The 25874-nt window shown below is 36.6% G+C and overlaps 3 protein-coding genes across 10 annotated transcripts in view; 2 read left to right on the forward strand and 1 right to left on the reverse strand.

Annotated features, from left to right (window-relative positions):
- Positions 1-1922, forward strand: part of LOC113237242 (thioredoxin reductase 1, mitochondrial) — a 49046-nt gene extending 47124 nt beyond the window's left edge. For all 8 annotated transcript variants that reach the window (XM_026473608.1, XM_026473613.1, XM_026473614.1 and 5 more), the window contains one exon: positions 534-1922. In XM_026473608.1, the coding sequence (XP_026329393.1) occupies positions 534-663 (130 nt within the window). In that variant the 3' untranslated portion in view covers positions 664-1922. The remainder of the gene's footprint in view (positions 1-533) is intronic.
- Positions 1923-6197: 4275 nt separating this feature from the next.
- LOC113237487 (B-cell CLL/lymphoma 7 protein family member A) lies at positions 6198-9156 on the reverse strand. The gene is made up of 3 exons (XM_026473981.1): positions 8916-9156; positions 8655-8845; positions 6198-7600 (listed from the first exon to the last, which is right to left on the reverse strand). Exons 1-3 carry the CDS (start codon positions 9002-9004, stop codon positions 7473-7475), a joined length of 408 nt encoding a protein of 135 aa, XP_026329766.1. The 5' UTR covers positions 9005-9156; the 3' UTR covers positions 6198-7472.
- A 696-nt stretch (positions 9157-9852) lies between these two features.
- On the forward strand, positions 9853-23163 carry LOC113237275 (transmembrane GTPase Marf-like). Its single transcript, XM_026473665.1, has 7 exons — positions 9853-9900; positions 10265-10575; positions 14713-14839; positions 17822-17984; positions 20703-20933; positions 22336-22443; positions 22975-23163. Exons 2-7 carry the CDS (start codon positions 10371-10373, stop codon positions 23161-23163), a joined length of 1023 nt encoding a protein of 340 aa, XP_026329450.1. The 5' UTR covers positions 9853-9900; positions 10265-10370.
- Positions 23164-25874: the final 2711 nt, after the last annotated feature.

Genomic DNA, 25874 nt, shown 5'->3' on the forward strand with positions numbered 1-25874 from the left:
TTTATTTTATATTATAATTTGATAAATAACAATTCTAATTAAGCTCGAGTTCGTAAAAAAGTAACTCGAGTTGACTCGTCGTGGGAGTAACTCGAGTTAAATAACTCGACTCGCCTATCGCTATATTGGTGCATAGTAGTTAAGCCGTATCTTAATTATGTACTTTAACTAATTAAATTTGAGCTTTCAAGTCACACAATTCTGCTTATTATACGACGTATTTCTTATTGTATGACATATTTTTTATTTTATATTATTATTTAATAAATAACAATTCTAATTAATAATTGAAACCTCGACCTACCTCTTCTCTTATTGTCATACCAACGGACCACATGTCATACCTAATAAACGGCTCATATGTGTAGCATTATTTTAATTTTAAGATATGTACCATATGAATGCAATAAATATATTGAGTATTAACGCACCACGATTACCAATAAAATTAATTGTTATTAGTTTTATATACTCGTAATCAGGATATTTAAGATATTCAAATAAATAACGAATTGAAATTTCGATTGCTCCAGATGCGGTTTGACGATGGAGCATCTGATGAATACAGTGGGCATTCACCCCACTGTGGCGGAGGAGTTCACTCGCCTCAACATCACCAAGCGCTCCGGCAAGGACCCCAACCCTGCATCCTGCTGCAGCTAAACTATCAACCACCTTGTATACTTAAAACTTGCACTACACCTACATACTGTAATCTAGTAGTTCCTGCGGACCAATGTTATACACATTTGTAACGTTATCTTAACCAAGACACTAAAAGATCTCGGGACTTGCCCAGGCTTCGGTATTCGTAATTAGCTATAAAAATGTACACGGTTCACGAACTTAGATTATTTATTATACCGTCGAATTAATGTCAAACAAAATTATCGAATATAATATCCTCCAAGTACTGAAAAAATAGTGTACTACTTAATGTCGGATAGTTGTAAAGTTACTTGTTTCAAAATGTCTTAAAAGCATGAAAAAATATAATTATTGGCGATATGTAGAGAAATAAGCTACTCAAAAGTAGTTTTTATGCTTTTATAGATAGGATTGTTTGTCGTTAAAGCGACGATGCAGATGAACGTTATAAATGTGTGTAACATTTCATTACAGACCCCTGAGATTCTTCGTTAAAACGGGCAGTAAGAATTACTTGCGTAAGCCTAAGATATTTGTTAAATTGGGCAGTCAGAATCATTTACAAACGTCAAAGATCAATCATGCATTCAGAATCAATTGTATCGCCTAAGAGTCTTTGTTAAATCGGTCAGTAAGAATCTATTGCATACACCTAGGATTCTTTGGTAAATTGCCAGTGTGAATGAATTGCATGCACCTAAGATGTCAAGTTGGCAGTAAGAATCAATTGTATACCCCTAAGCTTCTTTGTTAAATCAGCCAGTAATCAATTGTGTAACATTATATTTTCCGAAACGTATACCAACATTTATTAATGTTAGGTATCTGTGGATCTCAGGAAGGAAACACCACGTACGTGAATACCGTGCTGTATACATACCTTTTATAGATGGAATTAACGAGGTGTCCAAGAGAATACGTGTTACTTTAGTTTATTAGCTGAATTAAGATACGAAAGGATGCTAAATAAGACGCACCCTGTAAATACTCCGGAAAATAAGGCTTTTCAGTAAAATATTTTTGTTATGTATAATAAAATTATTATATGTTTACAACCAAGTTTACCTTACGCCGTCTAAAAGTATTAGCCGCGCATTTCGAAGAAATAATTTGTTACTTTTAACTTGTTAATAGTTAGGGTTGTCTTATTGGAGCATCGACTACAAATTAGATCTATTCTATATGATAGTACAAACCAATTAAATGTGTAAAATGAATTGTTGCCTCCATTGAGGAATTTGTGAACAAAACTTTATGATATTATTGTTATGTGATTTGAAATTGCATTATTGCACAAGCAGTATTAAGTCTTGACACTATGTTTAGGTTATTCGGCACTTTTGGTAATATTCCTTACGCACGGACAGGTTTTTTTAATTGTTAACTTATAGCTACAGTAACTGTATTTGTGATTTTGGAACTCTTCATTGAATAAAGTGATATATTTTTATTCATAAATTTTTTTTTATTTGTTACCTCTGTACTGTAAGGTAAAATTATACAAAATGAACCTATACCCCTAGCCAAATTCAAAGTAAAGGAAGTTTATTCCTTTATAAGGTTTATTCCTTATTCCTATTTTTTTCCATCCTCTAAGGTTTATTCCCACTAGCTCTTTTGATAGAAGTACTGGTACTTTTCTTTAGAGATGGGAAAAACTGCTTATTTTTTTAACGTTATGCTTTTTTAAACGTTCTTTCACTTAAAGCTAACAATATCGTTTAGAAAACCTTTAAGCGCATAGACTTTTATGTTTAAAAAAGTTTGCAACGTTGTGTTCATAGCGAAACGCAAGAGTAGACCCCTAATCGTATTTCAGAACTGAAGGTTTTAAGAAGCATTGACCTACCAATTAAGGAGGTAGTTTTTTTGTAAAAAAAAAACGAGATTTTTTATTTAACTTAACATTATTATAGTAACAATTTGGTCATTGGCGTTAAAAGGCGTTCAAAAACATAAGTTCTTTAACTTTTGTAGTTGTTAACTGTTGAATGGAAAAAACTGCTTATTTTTTTATGTTAAAACGTACATCTAAAAAGCGTGATTGTAAAAGCTTTTCACTTAGAACGCTTTTTAGTTTGACGCTTAAAAATTAATTTGTTTAGGAAACATAGATGGCGCTACTTGAAACTTAGGCATATTGTAAAAAATGAAATTGTTGAGTAGCTATTTTCCATCGTCTAAGACCTATAAAACTGACCAGTGACCAACGCTTACGCTTAAAATGAAAAGCGTGCTTATGCGCTTATTTTAAAAAGCAGACTTAAAGTGCTTTTCGTTTAAATGCCCTCCTCTACTTTTCTTCTCATTTGTTCTGTTAAATGAATAGACAGTTTTCTTCACGGAACTACTGAGAATTTTCTCGCTCACTACTGTGTACGAGTTTTCAGTCTGGAGCTGTACCTATAAACGTTGTTAAAATAAAATTTGCCATATTTCCACGCCTGTTTGGCACTGCACCTATATTCCCATAGATAATAGCAATATCTTGCGCAAGTCTAGTCGTGCTAGCCCTACAGATGTGGTTACTGTTCCACTACATTTGGTTTTCTTAAAAGCACAAATATAACCGATAGTATTCATTCATGACCGTTTTCTATTGGAATTTAAGCGCAGGCCACACCGCGAACAAAGCTAATTCAAGTAGTTGTATGCAACCAACCATGCCTGCTAACTTAGCTCACGCAGATGCATACAAAGTGGGGTACAGGTCTCGTATCTACTACACATATACACATTTTCGAATGTTTGCAATCTCTCCTTTCCAAAAAAAAAAAAACAACTGATAGGATGGATAACATTAATCAGAAACACGACTTCAAGATTAGCATAATAAGTGTCAATAGCCTAATGAAATGTTGAGGGTAAAACTAGGAGAAAATCCTAAATATCATGTTTTTGTGTTTGTTGAGATCGTCGAGTATATAACCAGAAATAGAGACGAAATAAGGGCCATATATTCCTGGTAACACATCAGCTCTTATAAATATCAATTCTCGTTTGCACTGAAATATAGGCAGGCCAACTACTGACCTGTGTATATGACCTGACTGGCGTATATTCCAAAAAATATTATGTATTTATTGTAATAAAGATAATATTTTTACACTAACAATGCCGTGTTGTTCTATTCGGTGGTGTGGGAAAAACAGCAAAACATCTAATTACAAAACAAACGGAATCACATTTCACCGGTAATTAAATATTAAATACGTAATTTTTCAATTTTCGTCCATTATAGCAAAGCTCAAGTTAACTGGTCGATTCGAAGTGAAACAGTTGACGACACCCGACAATTGTTTCGAACTCGGGCTAGCCAATCGGAGCGCTGTTGTCACAGTAATGATATGGCAGAATAGTTTTCAAATTTAATCACATTTCGCATTGACTTACAAATAAATGGACGACGGATCTAATACAAAAACCACGAAAAAAACGTCCCAAGTCAACCTATTCGAAATTTAAATTGTAATGTCATCGCAGTATCGCGCTGTCCGTAGAACAAATGAAGACTAAAGCGGAGTGTCGCGCTCTGTATACGATTTTAGCGCCTTACAAGTGCGGACACTTTTTAGCGCGGACCCGACGTCCATATAATTCTAAGTCAATGACATTTCGTCTTTATTTCTGGTTCTATACTCGACGGTTGACATTTATTATGTATATCGAATTTACGACTAAAAAGAAACTAAATGAAATAAGTCAATTTTCAACTTTATTAAAATTAATTAAATATTCCATTATCATTAATTTAATACTTACAAAAACAAATTTCCACTTTCATTTGTCAAGTTTAAAAAAATAACTAAAATCAACCCCATACCACTTCAATGGTATTTTACTTGTGAAATTGATTCGCAATAACATAAGAACTTTTAGGCCCCCAGAGGCATTTAAGTATATTCTTATATTCCGCCCTCACATCGGCAGAGATGTCAAGCAGTTTCACCATTTTATTATCAAGCGGATTTTTTCAACTCTAACAAAATGAATTTTATAGGCAGCGTTCAAACTATATACGAGCAAAAAAACAGTCCCAAGTCTGCTAATTTTAAATCATCACAGTTGAGTGCTTATGGCCGAATTTTGTACGTTCAGTATTCTGATAAGAGTGGTTACACACGGCAAACACGCGTCCGTAAAACATGCGATTGTATCGCTACGATTGCACGATTGCATCGATGCAATCATCTATAAATCGCAAGTGAAGCGATGCAATGGCGCGTTTGTATCGATGCAGTCGCGCGCTTGCATCGCTTAAAATCGCGCGTGTGTAAAGGTAGACGATTAGCAACCTAAGAAAGAGAGATGGAAGTCAAATGCGCACTTATTACCTCTCTTAAGGCTTGTCAGTGGGTAGGCATCGAGCTACTACACATTGTATTTTTTTGGTATTCTGCTCTTTAATGTCGTGTCGAGTCGACGGCACGTCGATGACGTAGGTTTAATTATTTAACAGAAAAAAATACATTCAATTTGAAGACTAAAATTGTAGACAGAAATTGAGATACGGATAGTAATTCTCGATCCTTCGGCTAAATTTATATTGAGGCCATCGAGTACATAACCAGAAATAGCGGCGAAATAAGGGCCATCCATCCCTGGCAACTCATCAGGCAAATGGGCCTTATATCACTTGTAAATATAAACACACGTTTGCACTGAAATCACAAATTCGAAAGCTGAAATAGTACAGCGCCAACAACTGACCTGTGTGTACGTCTCCTATTCCAAAAATATTATGCATTTACTTCAATAAAAATAATATCTCCAACAATGGGCTGTTCCATTCAGTGGTGTGGAAAAAACAGCAATACATCTAATTACAAAACAAACGAAATCACATTTCAACGGTAATTAAATATGTAAATTTAAATTTTCAATTTTCTACCATTACTACTACTTGGTGCAACGGGCTGGTTTCCGCAACTCGACGACAAAGCGCCTATTTTGCGTGTGGTATTTTCTACCATTATAGCAAAGCTCAAGTTAAACTGGTCGATTCGAAATTAAACAACCGACGACGCCTGCCAAATTGTCACCGTAATGATTTGGCAGAAGAGTTGTCAAACAAATTAAATGACATTTCGTTTCTATTTCTGGTTATATACTCGATGATTGGCGGCGGAACGGAATGGAAGCCAATTTTTTTAACGGTATTGTACATATTATAATAAGCCAAAATCTTCCGCGGAATGCGCGAACTTTCTCGAGAATGTTTGTGTATTCCGTGTAATATTTACACTCATATATAGTTTGTATTGACCATAAAGTTCATTATGCTATGTACAATATCGTTACAAAAATTCACTTCCATTCCGTTCCGCCGCAAATGCCTTAGTGATGAGAGTGAATTTAATGCCATTACTGCCATTCCACTGACACTGTATTGAGACTCAACTGCCATTGCAACGGATTTTAGCAGAATAATACATATTTTCATAACTACAATGTAATCACAGTGGAGTCTCACTGGAACTGCAATGGCCAGCAGTTAAAAAAAAAAATTTGCAGAATTGGGGCCCAGGTCGCGTGTCATCCAGTGAATTCTCAGCATATCTCGCTTATAGTTATCTCGCATCATATCTAGTTTTGAATGTTACACAATTGAAAAGTTTATAATGCCATGTACAGTCAACAGCAGATCAAGCTACACAATGACGTATCTTGTTCCGTTGCACTGAAGGCGATTTTCGAACAAAAATGTGTAGTCTGATGCGCTATTGTCCGTGCAATTTCCGTTACAAAATGATAAAAATATCCAACGGAATTAAGGGTCTGACGCAGTATACACAATATAAAATTCACACTCCTTATTGCTGTTAAAATTACAATTACTAATGCAAGTATTAGGCTAAAATCTCTCGTTTGCATACAGTCAGCAGCTCACAAAACTGACCCACCACAACATTCATTATGTTTGTGTAGGTTTTCGTTTTTGTAATGCTGGCTGTACAAATTTATGAATATTTACAATACCAAAGGTAAGTCACTTGTTATATAACAGTACATATTCTGAAGCACACAGTCATAAAAACTAATCACATATATTAAAATGAAAATGCTGTACTCCATCACAGACAAACAAGGTTCTTGCTCAAGTCATGCAATATTTTAAATATTTGTGCAATACGAATTTAACATTGAAAAATTGGTTGTAAAATATAAAATCACTTTTTTTCATGTCATAAAAATTAGAATAAGTGCTTTATAATAATATTTTGTTTCATTCTGTCTCAATGCTACCAAGATTGTACTAACAGTTGCAAATATACATTTATATTTTTTTACTTTTCTCTTTACATTAACGGCTTTGTGATAAAATTGTGGAAAAATCATTTTATGATTGATTTTCAAATGAAACTATTTTTTCATCTGACTCAGTTGCCCTTGACTATGGGACCCCCAAGAGCCCGAAACATTGATTACTTTTGAAAGAACAAATATAAGAGATTTTGATCTAAAAAATAGTTTCATTTCCAAATCAAATACAATAGTTGTTATTTACGAGCATTAGATAATCCTTCTTACAATAATTCTGTAACAAGGATTGTAACTTTAGACCATTTGCCATACCGACCACATACATGTACACCGTAATGTTATTAATTTTGGATGCAAATACTCGCCATAACCTGATCTCAGCAAAACCTTTAAGATCAGCACGACTGTTGCCAGTCATTTTCTAAATGCAAGCTTATAAATAAAATTCACATCACACCGCATAAAACTCTGTCATGAATAACACAATTTATAATAATTGTCCAAAACCCTCAGGTGTCCATACAGCAAGTTTGTCAAGGGTTTTATTTCATAATTTTGCCTCAGTCAGTTTTTAACCGTTTTGCTGGTGTTGTGGTGCCACTACTCTGCGAGTTGGAGTCTTCAGAGAAATTCATGTGTGTGGAGGAGAACTCTGTAGGACCTTGTGAGTCACTCACTGTTGAGAAACCTGTAATGTAACAAAAAAAAAATGTATATTAATAGCAGTAGAGTTTCAATAAAGCGTGAAAGGGGTTGTCTGGGAAAGTATTGCTACCATATCTATTCCTGTAGCCCAGCAGCAATGTGAGCATACTGTGTATCAGTTAGGAACAGTATTCATGAAACTAGGCACACAGGACTTATCAACTTCACATCTCCTAGTGATGGGTGCTGTAGCAGTGATGCTCAGATGTATGTTTCAAGTTTTTTGAGTGGCACTGCAACTGTTTAGGGTAGATGTGTCGCTTACTACAGGGCCACTCATATTACCATTGAGAATATAACCAGAAATATAGACAAAATATTATTTAATTTGTTTGAAAACTATTCTGCCAAATAATTACGGTGACAACTGAGCTTCGAATGGCCTGCCCGAATTCGAAACAATAGACAGGTGTCATCAATTGTTTCACTTCTAATCAACCAGTTTAACTTGAGCTTTACTATAATGGACAAAAATTTAAAAGTTACATATTTAATTACAGATGAAATGTGATTCTGTTTGTTTTGTAATTAGATGTTTTGCTGTTTTTCCCACATCACCGAACGGAACAGCTCCCCATTGTTAGAGATATTATCTTTATTACAATAAATACAGAATATTTTTGGAATATGTGAAGATGTACACACAGGTCATTTATAGGCGCTGTACTATTTCAGCTTTCTAATTTGTGTTTCAGCACAAATGAGAGTTGATATTTAAAAGTGATAAAAGGCCCATTTGCCTGATGAGTTGCCAGGAATGGCTAGCCCCCATTTCGTCACTATTTCTGGTTATATACTGAATGCATGTCACTTGAAATTTCAAATGAAAATGAAATGAAAAATCAAATGAAATTTTGGCATAACATATTATGTATATGCAAGATATAGATTTACGCAGGAAACAGCACTTAATAATTGCGTGTTACTTTAGCTACTTAGAATGGTTTTTATTTAATATTCAGATAATAATTACAAGTACTGAACCCTATAAAAATGTACAGTAATCATAGTGTTACAATACAATATGGATTACTTACAAGTGTTGGAGTCCTCGGCCATACCAAAGTTAGAATTTGAGTTGGAAGAGTCATGTGTTTTCTTCGGCGTCAGTGTGTTCTCCTTGTTTTCTCGTTTTGCAGCATGTTTCTTCTTCTGTTCATTCGTCGAAATAGGTACCCATTTGTAAATTTTCATCGTAGTCTCCCCAATCGTCACCCATTTTTTCTCCCTATAAAATTAATAAATTATCATTTACTGGCATTTTTATCACATAAAAATGGAAGACAAAAAATTCTTACCAATGGCGAACTTTTTCAACAGCTTGCATGACCCTTTTGATGTCATCTTTAACACGATTTCTCGTTTCGGCGCGTACGGAACGAGACATTTTGAGTTGGAAATAATCCTTTAACAAAACAAGCACTAATTCACAAACTTTCTTATAGAATTACTAAGTTTTAGAGAGTTCATAAATTTGGATTTCCAAGCACTAACAGCAACAATTTTTTATTCATCCGCCATTATTTGACAGTGGGCAAGGGGGAATGAGAATGGAGGAGAAGGGCGAGGAAATACAATCGACAGAAAAAGCGTTTTGTTACGAGACTGGTTAAAATAACTACATCTTGTTTCACAAAATATAAGAAGTAAAAATTAATGATAAATAAAAGCTACATCAAACATAAAGAAAATAATAATACATAAAAAAGAGAAAAACATAGAAATTAGTTGAATTTTAGTAGAAACATAATAATCACTATACTTCGAACGCAGTAGAAACAAAACGATAATCATGTCTATGGTATTTTACATACTCTTGATTGGGCGAAAATTACTGCAAGCTTTAGCAGCCAATCACAAAAATAGCAAAGACAATGAAAACAAACTTCCGAACTTTCATGCAATTTTCTTTCAAGGGAAACAAAAATAAAAAATATCAATGTATATGTAAAATTCGGGACATTTTCATCCTAAACTGAAAACATTTAATTTCAAAATATTAAAGTAATATGGTCATAATGTTGTTATAAAACACAGGTAAGCTTATTTCCAGGTTTCAAAATTATACGGTCGATAACTTACAGAAAGCTAGATCATGAGTTTTACACAAATTATTTTTGACTTATGTATTTAGCGGCTGTCAGTTGTTTTACGTCTTATCCAAATCTTATTAGAATTTATCTTGCGAGTTACTTCCTTGAAAAATAATAAAATTTTATATTCGTTTTCATGCAACCAGCCAGCTTGGTATGTACATCGATTATGATGATGCAACGAGATAAGGTGCAAAATTCAACTATTTCGACAGCCTGTGCTTCTTCGTGAATGTTACGCTTTTTTATACACTCACTCTTCATTTATTTTGAACTTTTATTGATCCCGTGACATATAATGTTGCTTTTCGCAACAGGATTTCAACATAACCTCAAAAGATGTTAATTCGAGCCTATTTATACAGCGGCACATACCAATTCCTTTGGACCAACGTACGCTGCCTCCAATACAAATTCGTAATACCCCACCGTACCGTAGTAGCACTAGAAATCCTAGTTTCTTGAAAATGCTTTTATATGGTATAGCTAAACTACCATTTAAACACTGTTTATTTCTGTTGCTCACGTTTTAAGCCTTTTATTTTTTGTTGCAGTCGAACCCTGCATGTTGTATTTGAAGCTTAGAAGTGGTAAAGTGACTATATTGTTGGCATTTTCGCCAAAAGGTTCAGCTAACATCAACCGTGCTTTCCTTCCCGTATGGCTGCATATGTTAACCGTTCGGTATCGATGATGGCTGGCGACGGGCCCCACAACGTCGCACCGCTTAACAATGGGGCTGTCCGTGTCAATATGTCGAATGTCGACTCCCCGCTGCAGATTTTTGTGCGAGCTAAGAAGAAAATTAATGATATATTTGTTGAGATTGATGACTACGTCAAGGATGCTGTCACTTTCATGCATGGTGAGTTGTATTGTTGTTTGTCACTTGTTTTATACTTCGTTTCAATCCATTTTAAACAAAAACTAAACAAACAAGTCACTGACCTGACCATTGACGGTTTAGTGATGGCCAATTGTAACGCCAACTACAAATCTATTAATTAATTCAATAAATCGATTTGTTCAATTGAGTCATACTAGTGCTTTTCCTTACATAACCTATATAAACATATTTAAAATTTCAATTTAAATTCTCCTTCAAGTCCTTACACTTAGATACTCGTTTGATTGCAATTGAAATGTTCGCTTTAATAATCAATTACTAAACTGTAATTGATTGAACTGAATGTTTTTTTCGAAAGCACTATGCAATCATAGGCAAGTCATAGAAGTATAGAGGAATAATAACCTCACTTTTGGACTACCGTTTTTCAAATACGATTTTACGATGCTATTCAAATGAATATTGTTGGAAAAAGTGATGATATATCAAGTCGAAATCTTCGAAATATATGTCATTGTGACACTCATTTCTTTTATTGAGTGATTGCTTTAGAATTTTAACCAAACAGGTTTGTTTACTTTTTGTTCAAAATGGATTGGAACAAACTATAGTACCTAATTAATCTAGAATTAGAGGTCGAAATCAGATTACAAAATTTTGGCATGTGCATTTCCTTACTTTCAAAATCCTATAAATAAATATTAGACAACATCACATACTTTGCTTAGATCCCAAAGTAAGTGACCAAAGTACTTATGGAAATCAGAAACAATAAACAGTACTACAAACACTCGCACCTGAGACAACATAGAAAGATAGTTTTTGTACATTGACCCAGCTGTCATTAATTTGAAAATGCAGCTTTAATTGGAGGAGCTCTTGCTGGAGATGTGACTCTACACACCACAAATCACACCCTCATCAGCTCATAGTCGTACCTACTGATCGCAATATTACACAATGAACAAACATTGAACTGGCTAGGTATCGAACCTGTATAGTTTTCTAGCTTGTAAAATACATAACATAATATGCAAATGACTTATGGAAAGGTAGTAAGTATTATTAAGGATGATTTGTATGTATGGTTTTGTCATTATCGCACAATGATAGCACTCTTTGATAAATAAAAAGAAAAAATTGTCTATGATCTGATTTCAAAGAAAATCTGATTAGTTTGCACTTCTTATAAGCAATGAAATGGCAATAACTATTATTTAGATGTCTTCCTACTACTTTTGTTAATCCTTACAATGCTCAAATGTGTGTTTAAATGGGTGTTCAGCGAAAATGTTGAATATCACTGTTTTTAGAATCAAGCAGGGCTAGCACGACAAGGTTGATAGCCACATCTGCCATTGGTTTTTTCAACAAATAGTTATAAAAATATTGAGTTCTTAGGTTTCGCGATTGTTACACATTGGAAATGAAGCTATTTTTCAGATCTAAATTGCATGTATTTGTTTTTTCAAACCAACCAACATTTCGGGCCCTTTGCAAGTCCTAGTCAGCCATAACCATGGGGCCTGTAACGGGCCCGAAACATAAGTTTGTTTGAATAAACCAATTTTTCTGGGTTTCATACACGAAAAAATGTTTCAAGTGCATTACCAGTCCCATTGTGGCCATGTTTCATTTCTAATATCGGTAACAATATTTCAGAAGTAAAAATCTTATTCATATAACTGTTGCAAGATTGTATCAATTGTTTTGTGGAATGGGAGCATAAAATACTCAATTCTGTACTGTTCTGATACTTTTATGTCTACAATATAATACAGTTGTACAATATCATTCTCTACTGTTATCTTACCTTGATGGAGCAATATCTAATCGTACCAATCATGCCAGTATTTCGCTGTAAAAACTTTTGAGCAAATGTTTCTATGCATTGTGTAATCTGAGTAAATAGGGCATCACGCTTGTCTCCCACTGGTGTAGACAGAGATCACTCACCTCTGCCTACTCCGAAAAATATGCTTGAAAAATAATTAACAAGTCAATATGAAATACTCTATTCCAATTTTACTAAATCAAAAGGATTAATTAACTAAGGGTGGCTTTAAATTGGTGACTATATTTTTTTTAAAAACACAGTGGCTAAGCGACGTCTGTCGGCCTGCGTAGAGCGAAGTTACAGATAGCAATGCAATAGAACTTCAATTTCACTACATGAAGTTTATATTTAGCTGCACCTTCTTTTTATTTTATTTTTTGTAATGTTTTGTAACAGTTGCGTCGCTCGTTTTAATGCAGGCAGCGTCGCGTCGCATCCTTAGATCAATTTGAAGCGACCCTGAGACCCGTATCAAATAGCTCAGAAACCAAAGTGAAACTGGCAAAAATGTCATATTATCACCTTATTTAACTACAAAACAATAAAAACAAAAAGAAAGTGTTAAAAATATGACATAATACAATTTTTAAGTCATACTATTGTAAGTAAGTATTACTATTGAATTTTACACCACACCCACTTCGTCGTACATCAGGTCAAGAGCAATCTTATGTGACAGTGTACACCAATATGTTGACTTTAGTAGTGATGCGTCCATTTTAATTGACCTTGTATGCCAATCATTGTTGTGCAGATACTGCAGTGCTTGTAGTACTACTGCTGATACACATAAATGTATACACAGGCATACATACTATCACGACTGTTTCCCATTAGGGTAGGCACAAATTAAGGATGTCCACTTTGGTTTAATGGTCACGCAACGAGTTGTCTGAATTTCAGCTTATTAATAAATGTCGTTCAGTAGTAACGGGTCTCTTGAGATGATATCATCCAGATGCTGATGATTGTAATCTATTAAAACGCGAGAGCTCGAGAAGCATCACGAGATAAGACTGATATCTTAGCTGATACGCACTTAACACTGGACTTAACGCTGTTTATTGATCTGACAATTATCGTCACGTCAAGTAACTTCTGAATTTCCTTTTAAGTTAAAAATAAAATCCTTTTATATTCTCAGAAAACTTGTAGTCGCATAAATTTAAAATTGTGTAATACCGAATATGACGAAAATCTAAATATAACGAAAAATATTATAGGTGTTAAATGTGACTTAGTCACTTATTACAGAAGTTTTGAAAGTTACTCGCCATTTTTCTAAAACGGTTTTAATTCGACATTTTAGTTAAATTACATTTGGGTATGAAATAACAGTCATTAATCAATAAAACCTATTTCGACCAAACCATTATATTTTAATTTTCAGTAAAAACCCGATAAAAGTATTTAAAGTTACCCAACTAGACTCTATATGAATGTCGGAATAAAACCGCAAGAGACACGTTCAGGGGCACACACTCATCAGTGATTTAGTTGGGAATTAAATAAAAAACTTATGTGGATGGATAATTAGCATATTCACTTTTCGTTATCAATTCGTTGAATCGGCAATGGAATAATAACGTCAATTGGTTGCAATTAATTCGCTTAACCACTTTTCACAGTAATTAGTTTGAAAGTACAAAAGATGAATTAGGTTCGAACAGATTTTAAATGTCACAGGGCGAATTCACAGGGCGCGACCGCGCTCGGCTGTTCACTTTCCAAGTAACTCAAAAAAGCCCATCTTGTCAATGGATACAAGTTTATAAAACATGACCATTAACTTCCTTATCATCGTATGGCAATCCAGCCAACGATCATGTCATTATATTATTATTATTAATTATTGTAATTGGTGTGTCTTTAATTATTGTAATCTGTAATAAATTAAAGTAAAAATAAATAAATAGGACCATGTCAGATGACTGATTAAACTCTGCGACCTCACCCAATTTCAGCTATCAAACTAACGTCATGTTTTTTACTTTAATATCTCTTATGTTTACTTAAGTTGTTACAAATTTGTGGAGGAAATAAAGAATTTACTTACTTTACTTACTATAAAGAAACCATGATCGAGACTAGTTAACGTTATTTGAAGATAGCATAAAATCGTTTCTCTAATAATTACAAAACACGCAATAATATTATCTAAGATTTATACTTTCGTAAAGCACATTACGTAAACAATAAACCGAATTCTGTTACATTACGTTTATATGATAAGTGGCTCCTGCATGTATTTGTTTGTAAATGCAATTTGTGTGTGATCTGAAGTATAGTAGTGATATATTGACGTTATCACATTGCAGCGGTATCCGGCGAAAACGGTATAGCCTCACAACAAGATGTCACAAACGTTGAGGGTTACGTCAACAGAGTGCAGGCCATCCGGGAGGTACTTAAGCGGGATCACATGAAAGTTGCCTTTTTTGGAAGGTAAGCACAATACAATGTTCGTGAATATAATGTGCGGCATATGCACACGTAGCATAAACGAATCGTGATCGGTAAGTATTCCATTAAAATTGTTGGTTCATATTTCAAATACTATATTATTATGTTCAGTGACGAAGGCTTGACTGATAGGTTGACAAGTTAGATTGGACCGGTAGGTTGATTAGTTAGTTTAGACCGGTTGGTTGATAAGTTAGCTTGGACCAATAGGTTGACAAGTTAGATTGGACCGACAGGTTGACAAGGTAGGCGATTAACGCACTGTACCGCGCCACGCAACAGTGTGCGGGACGCGGAATCACGCGCGCGGTGGCAGAGACGCAGATCTGCGTCAACGAGCTGTTTAATCTCCGCGGGGGCAACGGTCTAGCGGCTCCGCGCCACTTAAAGTGCTCACTTCGTTGTAGATAGCCGTAGTGATTGTACACGTTGTTGAGGTCCTTTTTGACAAAACAGAACTCATTCAGGCCGCTGCAGTTGTACTGTCTATTTGGTTTTTGTTTACACAAATAAAAAGACACCGAAGATATTGGATCCCTTTTTACGAACCAGACCGATAAATTGATCATTTCAACTTCATTAAAAAGATTTAAGAAAATATGAAGATAAATTTTTTAACTTCACACCTATGTCAACTGAATCTTTTCATTATTTGTTAGAGAACATCCGAACAACAATTACTGGTATAGACACGTATTGATAAAAAATCTGTGCGGTAGTGCGGAGTGCAGTGTGCCATACCCTGCGGTTCGCCGGGGGCGCGGTACTACCGCGCGTGACGCGCTCCCGCACGGAGAAGCGTAGTCAGTGTGTTGGATGGCGCGTATTTTCCATATAAACTGAAGTACTTCGGATGCGGTGCAGTGTGTTAATCGCCTTAGATTGGACCGATAAGTTGGCGGCTCGGGGACATGATGACGTCCATCTGTGATGTCTGGACATTCTGGCAGAGATGGACGCGCGCCTCCGCTAGGCGGAGGAAGCTGCACCGCCGGAAGTGAGGTGGCACGAGCGCCTACGAGCGCTCGAGAAGTGGCGCGAGAGGCTGGAACAGCCGTGGCTCTCGCACCAGCGTGCCATCGGCGCGATCATGTCCATCCTCGAAGTATGGTTGAGCCAGCGGAAGTGCGTCACCACGTTCCGATTGACACAGATACTCACGGGGCACGGATGCTTCGGTGGGTATCTGAATCGGATCGGACGCGAGTCGATGACGCAGTGCCACCACTGTGAGAGGGACCAAGATTCCACCCAGCACACACCACATGGGCCCACCCCGCATGGGCCTCCGAGCGGAACATCCTGGTTGCCCGGATCGAGCGAGATTTCTCTCCGCCAGGCATAGTAGCGGCTATGTTGGCGGATCAAGTGTCCCATGAGTTAGTGGTCTCCTTCTGTGAAGCGGTGATGCTTCAGGAGGAGGTCACCGAGCGTGATCGGGAGAGGGCCAATCCCGCTCGGCAGCGGCGTACTTTCGCGGCGGCGGGCGATCGGAGCGGGGGCTTCGTTCGCCAGTAAGTTAGGCAGCCGCGAGGAGGTCAACGGGGCGGTGTGGCCCGCTTCGTCGTGAGGAGAGGAGGGGGAGGACGTAGCTCCTCCTAGGTGCTAGGGAGGTTCCGGTGCGAAAACTCGATTCCAGATCCTTCCCACTAGAGTACCCGAGAAGGCCACCGTGGGGTTCTAGCCGGTAGAAGTCATAACCTTGTGACGGTGTGACCTCCTTACACCGTCATCTCACCTTTTTGTATCGCGTCTCTCCGCTTGTATCCTATTTTTTTTTATTTTACTTGTATTTAAATTTTAAATTTGAATTGTTCCATCTTCCTTCACTTTCTCATTTTGTTTTCGTACCACGGTCACTCCCAGCTCGACCGCCACAACAGTCGGAGCTGTTCCAAATTCCATCGCGAATAATCGTTAATTCTGGTTCTTTGCTACGTTTATAATCATTTCATAAGCTAAATCATGTGTAATAATTTATAAGTCTACAGCCGTCGTGTACCTATATCTGTAATTCTGTTACTCGGCCCATTTAGGGGTAAGTGCCTTAATAATAGTGTAGGGAGTGTTTTATACTGTTGCACCTGTTTTTTTACACTTACCTTTGTATTGTTACAGCCCTTTCTTTAAACTTTACTTCTTTAATAAATTTTGTGGACCGGAAGTTTCCCGTTTCATTGCCGTGAACCTGTTCACGGCTAGTTAGGGTTACAACCCTTTCAACCTCCCGCTGCCCTCGCAGGGGAGAGATATCTTAGGAAGATTTACTTACGCAAAAAAGGACCGATAGGTTGGCAAGTTCGATTGGACCGATAGGTTGGCAAGTTCGATTGGACCGATAGGTTGACAAGTTAGATTGGACCGATAAGTTAACAAGTTGATTGGACGGATAGGTTGACAAGTTAGATTGGACCGATAGGTTGACAAGTTACATTGGATCAATAGGTTGACAAGTGAGATTTTTTATTTTTTACAATAATTGACGGGACGAAGTCGTGCGTCTGGTGGTAAGCTACACGCCTATTCATAACAGTTGCAGTGCCATTCAGAGCTTTAAATCGCAAAGATCTGAGGCGCACTGCCACTGCGCCCGTCAACCTGAGACATGAGTTAACAAGTCCCATGTGCCTGTAATTTCACTAGCACCCTACCCTTCAAAACCGGAACACAGTGCTGACATTACTGATTGGCGGCAGAAATACGTACGTTGGCAGGATGACGATTCACGAGGAGTTCTACTGCTACTTGATTGGTTGATAGATTGCGGACCGGTAGGTTGTGATAGGTTAGTATGGATCAATAGGTTGATACGTTAGATTGGTTGTTCGGTTGCGGAATTTTAAAGAATCTTCTATTTGGAGCCTTAGTTGCCTAGTCTTTAGTTGGTTAATATAAACTTACCAGTAAAAACATTATCTTTCCGAAACGTAGACCTAATTTTTGAAAGGTGTACCTTACTTGCAGGACAAGCAATGGCAAAAGCACCGTGATTAACGCGATGTTACACGACAAGATCCTACCGAGCGGCATCGGGCACACAACCAATTGCTTCTTGCAGGTGGAGGGCTCTGATACAGATGAGGCATTTTTACGCACCGAGGGCTCTGAAGAGAAGCTTAATGTACAGGTATTTACATTATTGTTATTGTTGACTATTCAAGGCTAGATTAAAAATAGTACATTGTGTATTCCTGTACGGTCGTACGGTGTAGGATGGTAAATAAGAAATTACTAACGAGGGTCTCCATAGATAATACAATTCGAACTAAAATGTTGTAAAAAGAAAAAAAAAAGACGCATACAGCTGTGATGAATTGTAAAAAAAATTGCTACATTTTCAGAAAATAATTAAAATCAATTATAGGAAATTGTTATACTTATTGTTTTCAAGTAGTATGTGAATGTTTTAATTTTGAACTTATGTAACTTCATTGCTTGAGCTTGAACTTGACTTATGTAAGGCAGTATGTCGTGACTCAAATTAAAAATATACTTCTTACCGACCATGGCGGTAATGGGGAAAAAAACACCCAAGGGTTTTTTTTATTTGGGGCAATAGAGTCAACCACCATGCAATCATACTATTAACGTGCAAGTATGATGAAAAATATTTTTTTAGACAAACTCGTACCAGTATCATGAACCCATGTATATATTCTACTGCTGTGCCACCACTCTAATAGTTACAGTACAGGTAGTACCCGATAAATAGGTGTAGTTATCCGTCATATTATTTATTATTCTTAAAGTATAACACATATATTAAATATGGACGCAACCGCAGACCTGTTGAAACGCGCAGAAATAGATATGAGGAAATGCTCCAAAAATAACTCGCAAAGAGCGTAAACTATGTCGATAATGTACAGCACAGGTTAATTAAGAATACATAACAGGTATAAACCATGGAAGTTAAAATAGCCCTAATAACGTTTATTTACATTATTATGCCATATTAGACATATACATATAACATAAAAACATTAAATATAAAACCAAACATTACATACAGAACCAAAGCATTTAGTTACAGTCAACATGGTACATTTCTGGAGCTAAGCCAACACTATATAATAACAGTGAAAACAGCTTCCAGTTTAACTCTATCGCTTAGATTTAAGAACTACTTGTTAAGCTATTTTTAACCGACTTTAAAAAAGGGGAAAGGTTCTCAATTGGACGATTCTTTTTCTTATTTTTGTTGGAAAGAGCGTACCTCTAAGGGTGGCAAACTAGGGAATGAATCCGGGTTCGCGCACTTTTCGGTAACAGATTTCTTTAAAACTTGGCAATTAGATGTAATACCACGAACTTTTGGTGGTCGGTTTGTTTTATACAAAAAGTTATTGACATGAAAATTACACGCTCTTAGTTACTACACTTGAAATATTAAACTATGTAATGAAGGATATACACTTCTGGACACATAATTCGAGCCACCACGCATTTTCAGTATTAAGTGTCCTAAGCTTAAACAAATGTTTGATTTTGAAACTAGTATACTAAACGTTTTTTCCATAAGTCCTTGTTGGGAATTTGGATTTGCAAAACCGGGGGAAAACTTTTTCTTCGATGATAACACTATTTTTGTATTCTAACCCTTTACGACAAAAATGCGAGGTGACTCGAATTACGTGTCCGGGAATATATAAAGCCATGGTAGTGTAATGGTTTGAGTTGTCTCTCGAGCACGTGCCGTGGGTTAAAATTCTGAGTTTTCGGAATTTATGTACGAAGTTTAACTTCAAATTTACCATGGGCTTTTCGGGGAAGGAAAACGTGAAGAAATCTGTAGATCGAAGAAGGGTCACGACTCTCGGAAAACGTGTGAGGACACACACACTCGAACACACAAACACTCATAAACATGCAGCATAATAGGTACACCTATTGTTCGATTACGTAACTTAAAATATAGCCATAGTTAATTGGTTTTTATTTTCAACTAAGCATTTCTTTTGTCGTCAAAAAAACGTCGTTGAAAAAACCAAATATAAAAACACGACAACAAACACGGAAATAGTGCTCTAGTTCGTGCCGTGGCTTAGTTGGTATAGCGTCTCGCACGGTATGCTAGAAGACGTCGGTTCGAATCCGGCCGGATCGAAGGAATTTTTTCTGAGTTTTCGATCTTTGTATTGATAATTATAACAAACTAGTGGAGTAATTTCACTTAAAAAATAATTGAATATCAATTCAGTAAAAATTTAAATACAATGCATAGCGACATCTCTAGCCAGGGCTGGTAGCTGTAAATTTATCTAACTGGGTGTCGAAATACTTAAGATTTGTCATAGATGGCGCTACGGCTAAAAAGTCGTTGAAAAACCATTTGGTTTTTCAACGACTTTTTAGCCGTAGCTTTGTATTTACAAAGACACGACAACAAGCACATAGAAAATTTCGTGAGGTCCGCTGGTTCGTTTCGTGGCTTAGTTGGTATAGCGTCTGCCACGGAATGCTAGAAGACGTCAGTTCGAATCCGGCCGGATCGAAGGAATTTTTTTTGAGTGTTCGAGCTTTGTATTAATATATCCTACATTATTTCTCTCGTGAGTTTGGATGTAATTTGTGGTTGTTTATGTGTGTGTCCATGGCACCCGCGACACAGGGTTTCTCTAGTGCGGGGCAATGTTGAGTGTGTGCGTTAATAATTATAACAAACTAGTGGCGTAATTTCACATAAATAATAATTGAATATCAATTCCATAAAAATTTAATTCTTGTTGCTACTTGCTTTGCTTCCCACGAGACAGACGAAGCCTAGTGTAGGGATCATAGTTCAAATATTAAAATTGTTAACCCTAAGTTATGGTAAATAAATAAAATAAATTTCTAATTACAGTCTGTGAGCCAGTTAGGGCATGCACTGTGCGCGTCTCGACTGCAAGAATGTTCGCTCGTGCACGTGTATTGGCCTCGAGAGCTGTGCGCTTTGCTAAGGGACGACGTCGTATTAGTGGACAGCCCTGGAGTCGATGTTACGCCGAATCTCGACGAGTGGATCGACAAGTACTGCCTCGACGCGGACGTGTTTGTGCTCGTCGCCAATGCCGAGTCTACGCTTATGGTTACCGTAAGTGTTACATGTACACCGTCAATAATAAATTTAAAAAAAGTACTTGGTATCAGCAAGGTATGCCATATGCCTGGTTACAAATATAATTTTAAAAGTTTAATATGCGGTATAAAATACCGGAATGTGAATTTAACTGCCTCTGTGGCCGAATGGTTACCATGCCGGACTGCCACGCAGAGATCCCAGGTTCGATACCTAGACCGGGACAAATATTTGTATGGCCTACATTTATTTCGCTCGTGAGTTTGGGTGTAAATTGTGGTTGTCTATATGTATATCCATGACACCCGCGACACAGGGTTTCCCTAGTGCAGGGCTATGTTAAGTGTATAAATTAGTCTTTATTAGGTATAAGGCTGTACCTACATTCAAATGAATGTGAATCGGTCTATAAAAATTATAAATGTAAAATACCGGAATGTAAATTAGATTTTCTAAGGTATAAGACAGATTATTACTTTCAGATGAATGCGAGTCGATCTTTAAAAGTTTATAATATAAGGTATGAAATACCGGAATGTGAATTTGTCTCTATAAATCACGAGGCATTAATAGTGAAATGGTGCTTATAAGACATAAGGCAGAATCCTACATTCAGATGAATGTGAATCGTTCTTTGAAATTTAAAGCATGAGGTATAAAATACCGGATTGTGAGTTTGTCTTTATAAAGTATAAGGCAGATTTTTTTTAATATGCAGTGACGGGACAAACAAATTGAGCTACACGCCTGTCTATAACAGTTGCAGTGCCACTCAGAGCTTTAAGTCGCAAAGATCTGAATTCCATTGCCACTGCACCAGTCACCCTGAGATATTAGTTGACAAATCCCATGTGCCTGTAATTTCACCAGCAAAACCGGAACGTAGTAATGCTCACATTACTGTTTGGCGGCAGAAATTGGTAAGGTGGCAGTACTTCCCTTGTGGAGGTCTTTCACAAGGAGAGCTCTACTGCTACTTAGAGTGATACGACAGACGAATGGCTTTCGGTCTTTAAAAGTTATATTATTATTTTGTTTAAGTAAGGTATGAAATACCGGAATGCGAATTTTAGCAGACATAACTATGTTACGGGAATGTTATATAGTAGATTGTACAACAAATGCGTAAAACGCGTCATTTTACCCGAGACGAGTATATACTACTAGATACTTAAGTCGAGAGTAAAATGGGTTTTGTGAACGAGTTGAGAGAGAGAAATTAAACAAAAATTACAAATAAACGATTTTTTAATTGAAATTGAATGTAAAATTACAACAATTAGACATATTTAATGTGATGTTTTTTTATTTTATGCACTCGAGCATAAAATCCTATTTTATGCAGCCTACACCCAGCATAAATACGAACTTTAAGAGCATGAGAAGTGAAAAATGTATTAATGTGTTTGTTTTGCAGGAGAAAAATTTCTTTCACAAAGTTTCGACAAAGATATCACAACCAAACATTTTCATACTCAACAATCGATGGGACGCATCCGCATCCGAACCAGAGTACTTGGAGCAGGTAAGGTAACTTTATTTACATACTTAGCTCATTTGTTTTTATGATTATCAAGTGATGGGAAGTACAAATCGTGCATCTGGTGGTAAGCAACACGCTTGTCCATAACTATTGCAGTGGCAATCATGGCAAAGGTCTGAGGAGCATTGCCACTGCGCACATCATTTAAGACCTAAAATTAGCAAGTCCCATGTGGACTGTTGTCCAGAACTAGATCACAAATAGTTTGTCTCATTTTGAGTTACATGGATATCTTTTAATTTTGTCTTACAATATTCTAACGATGGTTTTATTGACATGTATTGAATCAAATTTTACGTTAAGTAATAGCATAATCTTGAATTTCACGTATTTTGAGTTACAACATTATTGAAATAGCAGTGCGATGTATTCAAGATTATGCTATTATAGAGTATTCATATGTATTTATTGCGAAAATACTCCACTTGTTTGTTATTATTATTGTTAAAAAGGACCACAAAGAATAAACATGATTATTCAATAAAAGACAGTCTTGCTATTTGGTCTGCCTAGGTCCGCACGCAACATGCAAACCGATGCGTGGACTTTCTGTCGCGCGAGCTTCGCGTCTGCACGCCCAAAGAAGCCGAGGAGCGCATCTTCTTCATCTCCGCCAAAGAGGCGCTGCTCACGCGCATGCGGGAGAGAGAGAAGCCAGTCTCGTGTGAGTACATTGCGGCATACAGATTCTCCAAAATTTGAACAATTGTTTTTGTTGAGAACGAACTTAAACAAGTGGTTAAATTAAAATTATTTCTATGCCGTCATACCTCGTATGTGATTTGAACGTTTTTCAAAAGAACAAAAAGTGTGTACTAAAATATACTAAACACATGTTTTTTTGCATTAAATTACATTATACCTCTATTAGGTGCTATATTATGAAATACATATCGACTGTGAACTGGCAACCGGTACTATCTTAATTTTGACAACTTTACATTGACTTTACAGAAAAAAAATTGTCATTTATATAGCATCTGGTTTATTAAACAAAAATACGTAGTGTTCTTCTTAGGGTCGTATTCCAGAACTGTACTCAATGCTCAAGTCAGGATTTGAGCAGACTTGAGTATGATTTCTAGTGCTTTGAATCATGCTCAAGTCAGGATTGCACTGGAAACACAAGCATTGGAAATACGACCCTAATGGCAGGGACTTGAGTATCATTTTCAGTGCTCACTGCAATACTCAAGTCCTGACTTGATAAATGAGTAGAGTTCTAGAATACGACTCTTAGTGTGTCGACTCTGACGTTTATATTTGAGAACCAGTTCTCAGCGACTGACACTACATTGTCAGTGGCGTTGTACAGGTCCTCGCCTGTGCAGGTGTAGGCACGTAAGACATGACAAAAGATGTGCCATAGTCTGGGGAAAGACACCACAAATACATGCGCTTTCAGAGCTGTAACCCCACCTATGTATGCTCTCCTTGCTTCGGCCGACTTGGGTCCGCAGTCTATTTAAAGACTTCCAAGTGTGCCAAGGTACATTAAGGATTTCAAGGAGGATTTAAAATTAACATTTCGCAAATTTTAAATACGCTTTTATAGGTTATGTAAGGAAACCCGCTAGTGTGACTCAATTTCATTCAATTAATTAATCGATTTGTAGTTGGCAGTAAAATTGGCCATCACTAAACCGTCTATGGTCAGGTAATTATTATTATTATTATCAATTAATACACTAGCAGCTCTGCGAGCTGATGCGTGTATATCACTGCACTTGTATATTATTAGTTTCCAAAATGTTTATCAAGTCTAGCTTTGAAACTGTTCACTGTCTGTGCACTAATAACAGTTTCTGGGAGCGAATTCCACAAGTTCACAACGCGAAATGGTAAGAAGTGTTTTCTAGGGTTGCTAGCACACGGAGGCATGTTTAACTTTAGAGAGTGGCCTCTCAATTGATGATTATGATTCAATATGTACATATTTTGCATATTGCGCACATTGTAGAACCCATTGAGTATTTTGTAAGTCTCTATGAGATCTCCTCGGTTCCTTCGCTGCTCCAAAGTAGTTAATTTTAGTTCATGGAGGCGCTCTTCGTAAGATAAGTTTTTTAAAGACTGAACCATTTTCGTTGCTCTCCTTTGTACTTTCTCCAACATAAGAATGTCCTTTTTGAAATAAGGACACCAAATTTGAAAAGCATATTCCAATAATGGACGTATATATGTTTTGTATATTTGGATAAATAACTCCTTAGTAATATTGTAAAATGCTTTTCTTATCATGTACATCATAGAATTAGCTCTTCTGGTTATGGTTATGATGTGTACGTCCCATTTAAGGTTACTGGTTATTGTAACACCAAGATCTTTTTGTGCATTAACAGCCTGAAGAGTTATGTTATCCACAGTATAACCAAGTTTCGGATTACTATTTCCAATATGCAATACTGTACACTTTGTAGCATTCAATGAAAGAAGCCAGAGTTTTGTCCATTGTACAATGCGGTCCAAATCCTGTTGTATGGTATTGTGAGCTATTAGAGGGTTTCCTATAAGCTTGGTATCATCTGCATATATTGACAGGTCTGACTGAATGACATTCTTTAAGTCTGTGATGAAGATAACAAACAGAATTGGCCCAAGGACCGATCCTTGTGGGACGCCACTGTGAACGTCAAAATCATCTGACAGAGTATCACCTACTCTTACTTTAAACTTTCTGTCACTTAGGAAGTTCTCAATCCACTTTAGGAGCTGTCCACGGATTCCAAGGTGACTGAGTTTCGCAATTAGCCTTTTAATAGGGACTTGGTCAAATGCCTTCTCAAAGTCTAGATATATCACATCAGTAGGGTGGCGCTTATCCCAGTTGTGTGTCCATTTGTCAAGGCACGTGAGAAGATTCGTAACTGTAGATCTCTTTGGTACGAAGCCATGCTGTTCATCTACGATAATGTTCTCCACATTGATAAAAGTTCTTAGCTCAGCTGCCACAATCTTCTCCATAACCTTACAAACAATGCTCGTCAAACTTATGGGACGGTAATTAACAGCAACATACTTGTCACCTTTTTTATATATGGGAGTAACATGTGCCTTTTTCCACTGTTGTGGTAATCGTCCATTAGTAAATGATAAATTCATAATGTGCGCTAACTGCTGGCTTAAAACATTGCTACATTTTTTTAATAATATTGCCGGCAAGGCATCTGGTCCCATAGCAGTAGAGTCATTGAAAGTTTTTAAAGCTTTGGCTACTTTCTCTGGTGTGAAGGTCAGCAGTTCTATTGTATTTACTACTCTTGGCATTTGTACTTCTGGGATTGACACATTTGAGGGTTCTATTACAAAAGATTTTTCGAATTGACGAGCAAATAAGTTGGCGATTATCTTTTGGTCACAAGTAATATTTCCACTATCATCTTTTAACAACATGGGAACCGAAACTGTTGAGT

This window comes from Hyposmocoma kahamanoa, unplaced genomic scaffold, assembly GCF_003589595.1.
Source record: "Hyposmocoma kahamanoa isolate Upper Pololo Valley unplaced genomic scaffold, ASM358959v1 93, whole genome shotgun sequence".
NCBI lineage: Eukaryota > Metazoa > Arthropoda > Insecta > Lepidoptera > Cosmopterigidae > Hyposmocoma > Hyposmocoma kahamanoa.

What these genes read in the sequence shown, in the direction of transcription:
- LOC113237275 (XM_026473665.1), top strand. Translation starts at nt 10,371, where the DNA reads ATGGCTGCATATGTTAACCGTTCGGTATCGATGATGGCTGGCGACGGG. An exon ending in AAAGTTGCCTTTTTTGGAAG is followed by an intron (nt 14,840 to 17,821) that starts GTAAGCACAATA and finishes CCTTACTTGCAG; the next exon opens with GACAAGCAATGGCAAAAGCA. An exon ending in AACCAGAGTACTTGGAGCAG is followed by an intron (nt 22,444 to 22,974) that starts GTAAGGTAACTT and finishes TGGTCTGCCTAG; the next exon opens with GTCCGCACGCAACATGCAAA.
- LOC113237487 (XM_026473981.1), bottom strand. Translation starts at nt 9,004, where the DNA reads ATGTCTCGTTCCGTACGCGCCGAAACGAGAAATCGTGTTAAAGATGAC. An exon ending in GTTGAAAAAGTTCGCCATTG is followed by an intron (nt 8,846 to 8,915) that starts GTAAGAATTTTT and finishes TTAATTTTATAG; the next exon opens with GGAGAAAAAATGGGTGACGA. An exon ending in GGCCGAGGACTCCAACACTT is followed by an intron (nt 7,601 to 8,654) that starts GTAAGTAATCCA and finishes GTTACATTACAG; the next exon opens with GTTTCTCAACAGTGAGTGAC.